At 49.2% G+C, this 12,124-nt stretch overlaps 1 protein-coding gene across 3 annotated transcripts in view; it reads right to left on the bottom strand.

Moving 5' to 3' along the window:
* Positions 1-3,300: 3,300 nt before the first annotated feature.
* Positions 3,301-12,124, bottom strand: part of RUNX2 (RUNX family transcription factor 2) — a 319,729-nt gene continuing 310,905 nt past the window's right edge. Inside the window, exon 6 of one of the 3 annotated variants that reach the window (XM_036024176.1) lies at positions 3,301-4,561. In XM_036024176.1, the coding sequence (XP_035880069.1) occupies positions 3,966-4,561 (596 nt within the window). In that variant the 3' untranslated portion in view covers positions 3,301-3,965. The remainder of the gene's footprint in view (positions 4,562-12,124) is intronic. The other 2 variants (XM_036024177.1, XM_036024174.1) reach the window with 2 other exon arrangements.

Genomic DNA, 12,124 nt, shown 5'->3' with positions numbered 1-12,124 from the left:
TTATATTCTTTGTTCTCCTCTGTATTGTCCAAATTGTTACAATTGGCATGTCCCTTTTACAAAATACTGTTTTGTTTTTAAAGGCAGTATGCTGGGATAACAGCAGTGAACAAAACAGACAAAAATTCCTTCCCTCATGGAGCTGACATCCATTCTAATCACAAAAAATAAAGTAAGACTCAGAGTGTGTGGGGTGATGATTAGTGTGAGGTTAAAAAAGTAAGAAAGAAGAGTAAGAAATGCACCTAGGGAATGAAAGGTTAGGGTTAGGGAAAGGGTTACCACTTTTAAAAGCATGATGATGTTTGAGCAAGAACCTGAAGGAGGTCAGGGAGCAAGCCATGTGATAGACCTAGGGGAAGAGTAGTCTAGGCTGCAGCAACAGCCAGTGCAAAGGCCCTGCGGTGCATGGGAGAAGCAATTCCAGGCTTGTGTGACTGGAGTGGGGACAAGTGTTAAGAGATGTTGTCAGGCAGATAATAGACTAGATTATGTAAAACTTTGGCTCTTACTCTGAGTAAGGTAAAGGCCACTGGAAGGCTTTGTGCAGAGGAGTAAGCTGGTCAGAAATATTGTAGAAGACCACCTTGGCTGCTCTGTGACAATAGGGAGGGGACAAGGAGACCAGTTGCAAGGCTATCGCAGTAACTCGGGTAAGAGGATAGTGGCTTGGACCAGACGGTAGCAATAAAGGCGGTGAGAAGTGGTTGGATAATGGAAGTCTTTAAAAGGTAGAAACAATGTGGTTTGCTGTTGGACTGGTGTGGGCGTGAGAGGCACAAAAGAGCCAAGGATTGCCTCAAAATTCGAGGGAAAGGGTCCTTAAATCACTGCCCCATCCAGGGTAGACCCCCTTCTGTGGCAGCACCAATAGCTCCCCATCTGCTCTCTGCTTGAAAGCCTTCAGACACAGGCCCCTCATTACCTCACAAAGATGAGCTGCTGTAACTGCTGCTCAATTCTTCCTTGGCTTAAGCCTGCTCTTCTCCACCATAGGACTTATGCCGACTTTCAGCCTGCCACCCTGAGCCACCATGTGCTTATCTTCTGCTGTGCCAACCCTAACAGCGCTCTAAGCCTTGGGGAGAACCAGGGTCAGCATAGTTGAGTATCATTCAGAGGGGAGTTTCTATCTAAAAATCTACAAAACTAGTTTTCCGTTTTTCTGCAGAGCCCCTTCAAATTTTGATCTTTTTGTCTTAAACTCAATTCCATTCCCCCCCTTAACCTCCTGTACATGGGTAGATTTCCCCCGACTCTACCTTCTGCAAGGTGTGAAGACCAGTTCTGCTTCTCCATCCCCCTCCAGCCCCTTCTCCAAAACCCTAGATCAGGCCCAGCGCCTGAGGCCCAGCTCACCCAAGACAGGAGCTCAGAGTTCTCCCTGCTCTCCCTGGATGGAGTGAGTGTTGTGTCAACTCCTTCCTTGGGTTTCCTCAGTCTGAATCTCTCTCTCTCTCTCTCTCTCTCTCTCTCTCTCTCTCTCTCTCTCTCTCTCTTTCTCTCACACACACACACACACACACACACAGATTTGACCAAAGGGGGATTCAGTCATTGTGTCTGAATGTAAGGCTTATATGCCAGCCCCTCTTTGTTCCCAAAAGATTTAGTTTTGACATTTTTATTTCTAGTCTAATGCAAAAGAAATCAGTTAAAAATTAGAAGAAAAGACTGTTCGAATGAGCCAGTGACTGAAAACCTGGTGCTGGTGCTCCCGGTCACTGCAGGTGGACACCAGTTTAACCGTTTCTCCAGCTAGAGGGCGGAACACAGGACAGTAACAGCGGCCGTGGGTTCTCTTCCTGGGAAAGGCGGGGGGGGGGGGGGGGGGCTTTTCCCTCAGAGATGGAAGGGCAGCTCAGACCTGAGCGTGTGACTCTCGCTCCACCACACGCCTCCTGACCCAGGACCAGGAGAGAGGAAGTAACAATGCCCACTAACCACACAAGGGCATTTGAAGGGCTCTCTCTGGAGGGCAGAGCCCCGTCACCTCCATGCCTGATTCCGACAGGCCCAGGCACAGCAGGTGCTCTCGTGCTCATTTGACAAAGGTTAAGAGACTGAGGCACAGAAGGGTTAAATAACTCTCCCAAAGTCAAACTCCAAAAGCCTGGCCTCCATGTGACTGCCATGGTCATCACCCTCACCTGCTTCACCAGCTTCAAATTGTTGATACACTGGAACCTGATAATCCCTCTCCATGTGAGACACTAACTGGGCTGGAGCTCCTGCAAGAAATGACCCTTATTCTATTCATTTTTGTGTCCCTAGGGTCACCCTCAGTGTAGACATTCAATTAATATTTGTTGACACTTTTTTAGAATGTGGGGCTAGACCTAATACACCTCACTTAAAAAAAATACTTCCCCAAGGAGATGCAGTGAAAATTTTAGTAAGAGGCTGAGAAATCCAGGCCACTGTGGGGTGCAAAGACAAGCGGCATTCCTGGGGAACAGTGGCATCTTGAACCAGCATGAATCCCACAGCGGACAACACCTCCCCTACTAGCTTGCTACTCATGTGTCTTGAGCCAGCATCCCCCTGGAGCTGAGTGGGAACGCTGAGTCCCAGGTCCCACCCCAGAGCTGCTGAAGCAGAATGCTTATCGTAACCAGCTCTCCAGGTGGTTCCTGCCTGCAGAGACCAGACAACCACGAGCTCGCCAGCTGTGAGCCCTGCAAATGTTCCTGCAAATGTTCTGGGGTGGGATTTTACTCCGTGCGTGCGTGCAATCTGCTTTCTGACCCCTGGTTTATTTCTGGGAAAAAAGAGCAGTATATCTGCTTCTGAGAAATGATCACATTTATTAAAATTCTAATTCAAATAGGAAGGTGAGAAGAACCCTGCCTGGTACGGGGAATCAGATCCTGGAGGCCACAGGTTATTCCAGAGGTCTGCAATTCCAGTTGGTCTCAGCCAGGGAACACTGGCAACATCTGGAGACACGTTTTGGCCGTCACAGCGTGTGCTGGGGCGGGGGGCTTCCTGGTGTTCTGTACGGAGAGGCCAGGGGTCTGGGCTTCCTCCGCATTGCCAATCACTCTGTGCCGGTTTCCCCTCCAACCCAGAGAAAAAGGGTGGATTTACCAAGTTAGGGAGATCTGGACGTTTTAGAAAAGAGTCAGGAGAACCTTTAGAAGCTTATTTTTCCCAAGCATAAGAAAAGTTGAGACAAGACTCAAGGACAAAGGAGGACTGAGACAAGAAACTAAGAACAGAAAGAGCAGGGTGCCTGCAGAGGAAGAAATGTGGCAGAAAAAAACAAGACCAGAGAGTATATATAAAATTTTTGTTTATTACACAAAATACTTTCTAATTCGTAAGACTTAAATACCCCACCCTTCTCCAAATACATCAGATTTTTTTTCACTTCTCTATTTTCCAAATGTCTTGAAATGTGGTTATAATAAGAAAAAGTAAATTTTTCCCCAACCATATTTTAAAGAAACATGTAAAAGTCACCAGGGACCAGATACACCATCAACAACCCAAGACAGGAAGACTGGAGCTGCCCTTAAACTACTGCTTTTGTAACATGCTTTGCACCTGCCTTCCCGCCACATTACCCGGAAGTCACAGGTGTGGGATGTGAAAGCCTGGCTCTCTGAGCGTTTTTCCCACGATCCCACCCCACCACCGTCTTGGGGCGCTTTTCCTGCCAGAAGCTCAAGGCCTTTTCCAGAACAAGGGAAGGACATTTGAAGGTCCAGGAGGGCACAGTGGAGGGGGCAGGCAGACGTGAGAGCACAGAGAAAGCCTCGCGTGGGAGAGGGTGTGCGAAGCGCCATCATTTCAGACTGGAATGCGAACGAAGGTCCTCTTGGCCAAGGTGGTTAATTAGAATAATCCCCTTTTCTGCTGGGTTTTCGTGGCTCGCGGGTGACGGACAGGCGGGGATGCCTGGTGGCCTCAGGGATCCCGTTACTGAGCGTGGCTTGGATGCACAGTCGGTGCCAGCCGCATTAGTTGGCATCCGCAGCGTCCCTCGAGGGCTGGGGCTGAGGTCCCAGGGACGAGGCCAATTTGGTGAGGGCCCTCGCTATGACATCCAGGTGGCCGTTCATTGTCCGCAACTCTACCAGGATGTCCCCGACATTGGCTTCCAAGCTCGCAGGGGCAGCGGGCGGGGCGCAGGGCGGCGGGGAGGCGCCCTTGTCCTCTGTGCCCTCCTCCCTGCCCCCTGCGCCCGAGCGCGGGGCGCGGCCCCTTTCGGAGCCCTGGGCTGGCACCGGCCGCTCCCGCTCATCCCCCCGGAAGCCAGGAGGGGTAGCCGAGGGGCAGCCCGGCAGCCAGTCAAGGAGGCGCGGGGCAGCCTCTGGAGAGGAGGCGACCACCGAGTAGAGGCCGGCGCGCCGAGGGGCGCAGGAGCCAGGAGGCGCAGGGGCTGCTGGAAACGGTGGGGGCAGCAGTGGGGGCAAGACGGAGGGGCCGGGAGAAAACGCCTGGGGCTCGCAGGAGGAGGAGGGGGAAGGCAGGGCGGCGGTGGAGGGGCCGGGCTCCTCCGAAGAGAGGAACAAGGTGGTCGAAGACTGGGAGTCCAAGGTACTGGGCTCTGAATCTGCCAGGGAAGAAACGAGAAAGGGTCACTCAGGCATTTATCGTGGACTGTGTGCCCAGCTCCACACTAGGTACTGAGGAACAGAGGAAGGAACTGAACGAGAAGGTGAGGGTTTATTTCCTATGCCCAAACTTGAGATATACTAAGGAAGAGAGGGTTATATGAGCAGGGAGTGTACCCAAGAACAAAGTGGGGGAGGTGTGGAGCCCAGCACTGCGATTTGGACGCAGGAGAATCGCGGACCATTGTTGCCTCCTCAGGGATGAGACTCTCCACTCGGATCCAGAGAGGTGGCACCTCTGTGGAGGCAGGGAGGGAGCTCCTGGCTGCGGCCTGTCTGGAGGCAGTCTTGCCAAGGACAGTGGGTGCAGACTGTGAACAGAAGGGCCTTCCCCGCTCTTACCAGAAGCAGAAGTGTGTGAAACAAACAGTCCCCTCCACTGTCCCACACTGTCCCAGCAAGTCCAAGCTGGCCGAGAGCCAGGAGACAGTGCTGATTCTCAGTCTGCCCGAAAATGCCCTGGCACCTTGGGCAGTCCCGTCCCCGCTTGGGGACTTGGTTTCATTTCCCCATCTGTACAAGAAGGTTGGGCCCAGTGACCTCTGAGGCCCCTCCTAGGACTGACCAATCAGCCCTCAAAGTTGTTCACCTTGAAACTTCGATCTAAGTCCACAGTGGGCAGCACTCAAGGCCTGGAAGCAGCTGACAAACCTTCTTTGTTGCTGCTTCTCTCCCAACCCCTTGCATCTCCAGGTGGAAAGTGGGTGGCAGCCCTTGGTGACTGGGTGTGGGAGCAAAGTTTACCAACCTCAGACCACAGGCTCCACTGCAAGGCCAAGGACCTCAGCTCAGCTGTGTCGGCCACCCTGCTCACCACCTTTGGGTACACGGTCCGAGCTCACGCTGGGAGCCGTTCTGAGCTTTGCCAGAGCCCAGTCTCAGCCTCTGAGACTCTTTCCCAATTCCAGCTCGGGTGCCTGCTCTTGGCTTTCAGCATTCATTGTATTTCTGGGTGCCCACCTGTATGCCCTGCCCTCCAGGGGTTCCGTGCCTTTCAGAAGCAGAGCTTGCTCAGTTGCCTCTATTTTACTGGGGAGAGTGACATGATGAAAGAGTCGGTGAGTACGCGCATCCCCCATTGCATGTGGACATGTGCGCTCTTACCACTCATCGCCGGTGAGCTGTTCCTTCGTCCGCATCTGGCTGAGACGCAGAGACGCCCTAATCATCTGGTGAGAGCTTGTTCCCTCATCCGTCCTGACTTCAGCTCCCAACAACGTTCTCACGGGCCCCAGATGTTAGGCTATCTAACTTGTGTGGTTGGGAATTACGCCTTGAAGGGCCAGCCTTGGAGCAGAAGCCACCCGTGTGCCCGCAAACTGCTCTGGCAGAAACGTCACTGGTAATTTCTGCTGTTGGCTTCCACAGAACTGCCTGTCCTTCACCAGCCATAATTTCCTCAGGTTTCTGTGATGATCTCATTTTGTAAACCAAGAATCTCAGACACTTACTTCTAAGCACATCACGCCTGCGAGCTGAAAATGATAAAGGAGAAACTCTCCAAACTGTTTGATCTGGTTTTCCTTGAGAAAAATGTTAATGAGCTTCACACATCCAACTTTTGTAGCAGACAAGAGCCCTTTATATTAAACCAAATACAAGTCTCATGGGTGAAAAGAAATAGAGGCAAGCATACAGAATGTTCTAGGACAGTGTTCCTCAAACGTTACTGTGCGTGCCATTCCCCGGGCACATTGTAAAAGGGCAGCTGTGAATCAGCAGGTCAGTGGGGAGGCCTGAGGCCCTGCATTTCTAGCCAGTTCCCAGGGGATAAGGATGCTGCTCATCTGGGCACCACACTCGGGGTAGCAAAGATGTAGGCCAAACAGACGAGCTTGACTTATAAAGCACAGGATTTATGACTGCAGAAATTAGACTGACCAGGTGCGGAGGAGCAACCTGTGAACCTAATGTGATCACAAAAATAGTAATAGTGTTGATGCTGATGACCTCCCTCGGCTGCCAGGGTAGTAAGAGAAGTGGCCTCTCTTGCCATTAGCTTAAGAACCTCCCGCAAGGCCTTGAATGGTGAACACTGGCTTGGGGGAAAAGGGGTTATGGGAATTTCTTCAAGAAGAAAGCCTTTCACTGTTGTTCCAGCTAAAACTTCAAAAATCATCAGGTTGTCAGGACTCACCCCAACCAGACTGGCAAATAGAATTGAAAAACAGAAGCACCTTTTTAACAAGTACATCACCTCCCAGAACTTTCACCTAGCTGTCAGGAAACTTGGTTGCAGCCGCAGCTCGGCTAAAATATGAGCAAAATGATTTGTAGGTCTCTTCCATCCACAACTGATCATTTTATCCCTGATTTGGGACATAAGCTTTTGAATCAATGACATAATTCTTACGCAGCTTCAGTGATTGCTACAAAATAAGATCAGGGTCTTGCTCTTACAGACAGGGCTCTTTGTGGAGGTTGAGAGTTCTCAGGTGCAGAGGGTCAATGAATCAGATTTCTTAATTCCTTCCTTCACCCCCTCACGTGGTCTCTGACCTTTATCCGGCCTTACTAGTCTTCTGAGAATTATGAGCACCTGACGTTTTACGTAGGTTTTCGTTAACTAGAATGTCAGCCCTATGAAATGAGAGACACGGCTTATTTCGTTCTCTGCTGTGTCACCAGGGCCTGAACTGTGTCTGGCACAGAGTAGCTGCTCAATAAATACTTGTTGAATGAACGCCATATAATCATCATCGGTCCAGAAATACAACTCCAAATGCAATAAACCGATCCAGCTGTGTGTTGTTTAATCATTCGGTGCTTCGATTATTTATGGAGTCTATGCAGTATTGAGGAAATGCTTATACTAAAAAACTTACTCCTTGTTTATCTGACATCCCAATTTTACGGCATGTCCCATATTTTATCTGGCAACCTTATGGGAAGTCGACATTTTCATCCTGTTTCACAGAAGAGGAAAGTAATGTAAAGATGGGTTCGGTGTTTTCACAGAATTGCAGGGTTGGAAGGAGTCTTTGCTATGACTAGATTAACTGGCTACTTAAGATGTGGAGACGGAGGCCAGTGAGAGAAGGAGTCTTGCTGTTTCATGACACAGCTGAGAACAGAACAGAGAACAGCCTCTTCTGTCCTAGTCATCTATCATTCCCTCACAGAACAAATAGGTGCTGAGGACCTACTGTGTGCTAGATGCTGCACCAGGCTTGGGAGACACAGCCGAACCAGACAGCATCACTACCCTGAAGGAGCATCAGGTTGCCTCTCAGTGGACACCAGAACCCATCTGGTGGGTCAGGCTGGGGCAGAAATGCTAAAGAGCCGCACTGCAGCTGTCTGCCAGCTATGAATTCTCGCCGGTTCGCTAGTGGAGCTTGGAGCCCCGCCCTCGCTCAGGTGGACTAGAGGCTGGCAAGTGAACCGGGGTCATCTACAGCTGAGCCAGACCTTCCAGCCTGGCTCTCCTTTCCCTCCCACTGCTATCCCATCTCCCTCACATATGCAGCCAACCACTTTAGGGTGATGCTACTTCCTGAGCTAGGGAAGATGTCAACTAAATTTCAGTGATTTTGGTTCCTGTTACCATCCTGCAAATATCTTTGCAAAAGTCAGGTTTGAAGGTGCACAATATATGTTAAAATATATATTATATACATATTGAATATGTATACACATATATCATATATGTTAAATACATTTAATATATATTAAACTGAAAAGTAAAGTAATGATGAATTATGAACTGAAATATATATTGAAAATATAAAGAAATGTATATTGAAATATATATATTAAAACTACATATAATTAATAAGCATTTGAGAAGTGTTCATTCTAGAAAAAAAGAATTGCAAATTAAAATAATAATGCTTATCAATTGAAATAATTATGAGTAATAAATTGCCATTTTTCACTTCTAAAGTGGTCAAAGTCTTCTCGTGCTAATACTGCTGACCAGCTTGTCAGGGGAAAGGCATTCTAATCTGTTATTTATAGTGGAATAGATCAGCACGTCCTCTCCAGAAAGCAATTTAGAAACACGTGCTCTACTGTTTAGTGAGAAAAGGAAATTGCCAAATCCTGCGTGCGGGTGAGTTCAACGGCCTACAGAAGCCTGTGTGAAATAAAGATCGAGAGATGGAATTATGCTTTTCTGAATTTTCAAAGACTTCTGCAGCGCCCAGGAGCGGATGATATGCCTTCCCTCCTCACTGGTCTTTCGCAGAAAGTGGCCACTTCCTACCAAGTCTTCAGGGCATTTTTTATTCAGTCGTATTGCTGAGTCAGGCTGAATCATTTCTTGGCTGGCAACTGTGCACTTTGATAGGCTGACTTTTTAAAATCTTTTTTACACCCACTTGGCGCACCCACCAGCCTGAGGCTTTGGCTTTCTCTGAGGAACACCTGTGGAAGGGCTGAAGCATAGGGCCAGTGGGCTATGGGAACCTGCCATTCATTTGCAAACAAGCCCTTTTGATGGAGCACCTCCCTAAAAGCTGCTTGTCTCTCTGTCTTCCCTTTCTCAGTAAATGACCTTCCCTTTGTTCAACCAAAGCCCCAGGACTAATCCTTGACCCCTCTCTTTCACTCACTGCCCCACCCCCCATCTGCCAGTGGTGGTTGTAGGCTCTGCCTTCACTATATACAGCATCTGACCACTTCTCACTGCCTCAAGCAGTGGCCTGCTGCTGGGAGCTGAGCTGAGACCAGAAAACAGGTCTCCCGAATTCTGGTTCAAGGTTTTCTCCACCACACCCAAGAGCTCACTTACGTGAAGGAATCATTTAGAACTCTTTTCTACTCGACTGCACCTCTCCAGCCCTCCTGTCTCCCTCCACCACTCATCAGGGGAAATCATTTGCTGAGTCATAATCTTGTTCTTTATGTGTATTAGAGAATAGCTAAACTTATTCATTGATTCATGCAGCAAATATTTATTGAGCACCTACAGTAAGTCCATCAGAATGCTCCATTTTGTGCAAAACCAGACTTAAACCCTGACCTCATTGTGGGGGCAGAAAATCATTACATAATTGCACAAACAAATATGTAATTGCAACAATGACACAATCCACACTCTATAAGGGGGTGGACCTATTGAAGGAAGACTCCCTAAAGCCTGAGCAAGGGCCCATGGCAGGAAGGAGTATTGCAAATATGTGGGCCTCATAGAGAATGCAAGTGTGACAGGAGTGGAGAGAGTGAAGGGAAGGAGGCATGAGGTGAGATGAAGCTCAAAAGGAGATCAGGGGTCTGAAGAAGTAGCGTTTGATATACACTGTCAGCTGTCACCCAATCTCCATTCTCCTCTTCTGCCTCCTTTTTAGCTGGTCCATGACCACTTAGAATAAAGATTACATTTCCCAGCATCTCTTCAAACTACCTGTAGCCATGTCACTAAATTCTGGGTGGAAGGATGCAAATAGAAGTGCCGTGTACAACTCCTCCTTTCTGTGTCTGGGATTTGGTTGCAGTGGCTAGTGCTGAAGCAGCCCTCTTGGACCATGAGGTCAAAACCATATGCTAGGGATGATAGAGCAGAGAACTGAGTCCCTGATAACTTTGAGGAACTACTCTGCCAATCCTAGCTCACTCAACTGCAGGCTCTTCATGTGAGAAAATAAAATCTTATCTATCCAAACCCCGGTTCAACTGACTTTTCTGTTATAGCCAAACTAAATCCTGACACACATGGCCTTATTGAACTTGTTAAGGAGTTTTGCCATTATCCTAAGAGCAATGGAAAGCCTTGCACAAATTTTAGCATTAGGGTGTGTGACATGATCAATTTTATATTCAAAGGTTCACCTGGCTGCATTGATAGGCGGTGGACAGAACAGAAGCCAGGAGACCAGTCGGGAGGTTCCAGGTGCAGGTGAGAAATTACAAAATGGCCATGGCTTTTCCGAAAGCTGTAGCTCCAAGAATGCGGAACAGTAGATTCGACAGTCAGCTGGGACGTGGAAATGGTAAGACTTACTATGGGCAGGGATACAGAGGCTGGAGAAAAGCAGGTATCAGACAAATGATACCAGGCTGCCGTTTCAGGGCAAGATCCCAGAAATTCTGGCTCTCAACAGGGAACTTTCCCTTTCTTGTTCTCTGGAGTCTGGGTGGCCCCTTCCCAGCCACACCCAGCCCTCCAGCACAGCTCAACTCTGACACACCTCTCCAGAAGCAGCCCTTGGGAACATTTTCCCAGGAGCCTGGAGGGAGGAGAAACTGCATAGCCTTGGGGAACCAGAGAGGCAGAAAAGTCTGCGGGAAGAGGACCAGACCTGTCTGTGGGAGAAGTAACATCTCTCAGCACTGCAGCCGGGCCCCTGCCTTTGATGGTTCAGACTTGGCTGGGCTGCTGCCTGCTCCTTTCGAGCGCCTGACACACAAAAGGGAGGGCTGAGTGTCTGATGAACTCAGCCCAATAATATTCACTTCTTTTATTTTCCAGGAACGTCATGAGAACCACAGGGCAATCTTCTGGTTTTAAGACCTGGTGAGTCAAGTCTACAAATACGTCTGACTCAATCTGAACCTAAGTTCTCACCAGGCATCTCCCAGGAACGTGGCTCAGCAGGAGAGCTGGAGCCGGACAGCCCCTGCTGGGGAGAGGAGCGCCGGTCTCTCGGGAGGGGGTGAGAAGGGCTGGCTGGAGTGCAGTCAAGGGGATTCCTGACTGGACACTGACATTCTCACAATGAGAGCCAACAGTCACTGAGTGTTCTCGGCCTCCCAGCCACGTGTTACACTTTCCTAATCTGCATGGAAAACTATAAAGTGGATTCTGTTCTTAATCCCATTTTACTGTTTGGAAACCGAGGCCCTACTATGTGAAGAACCCTGCTCACCCTCTCAGAACTGGGGTATGAACCAGACTTATCCAGTGTGAAGGAGGGAGTGTGCTGTGTGGAACGTTTGCAGATGTGGAAGGATGGCTGAGAAGGAGGACCACCGTTTGCAGAGGGTCTGCTGCCCTCTGGGCAGGGGGATCTGCCACATTGACTGTGTACTAAAATCACCTGGGAAGATGTGAAAACACTATTGATGCCTCCAAGCAATCAAATCAGTATATCCAGGGATGGTGCCCAGACATCCAGTGTTTTAAAAGCATCCAAGTGATTATACTTCACTAGTACCCAGCTAGGGTTAACTGACAATGCCCCTCTGCCCATTTGCAAATGGAGAAACGGTGGCTCTCAGAGTTTGGATAGTTTGGACAAAGCCCGTGCTGACAAGACCCAGGTCCTGAGGTACCTGGCCGACTCCCATACCAGCGCTCATCCACATGGACCCATTCTCTCTCCAGTTTGGGCCTCCTCCATTTTGAAAGTGTGTGAACTTTTTAAATGTAAACGTATTTTGAAATTTGCACATTTTTGCTCAAGTTCAAATGCTGTTTAGGCCAGCTGCCTGAGAGTAACAGTGCAGTCAATGGCCACTGAGTGGGATGGGCTGGCCCAGGGGCCACTGGAACCAGGCCTGGGCTTCCTCCAGGCTCTGCCACAGCCAACCAAGTAGGTCTTTCGGAGAGTTGCCCGGAG

Source organism: Phyllostomus discolor, chromosome 4, assembly GCF_004126475.2.
Source record: "Phyllostomus discolor isolate MPI-MPIP mPhyDis1 chromosome 4, mPhyDis1.pri.v3, whole genome shotgun sequence".
Classification (NCBI taxonomy): domain Eukaryota; kingdom Metazoa; phylum Chordata; class Mammalia; order Chiroptera; family Phyllostomidae; genus Phyllostomus; species Phyllostomus discolor.
This window is presented reverse-complemented; position numbering and strand designations above follow the sequence as displayed.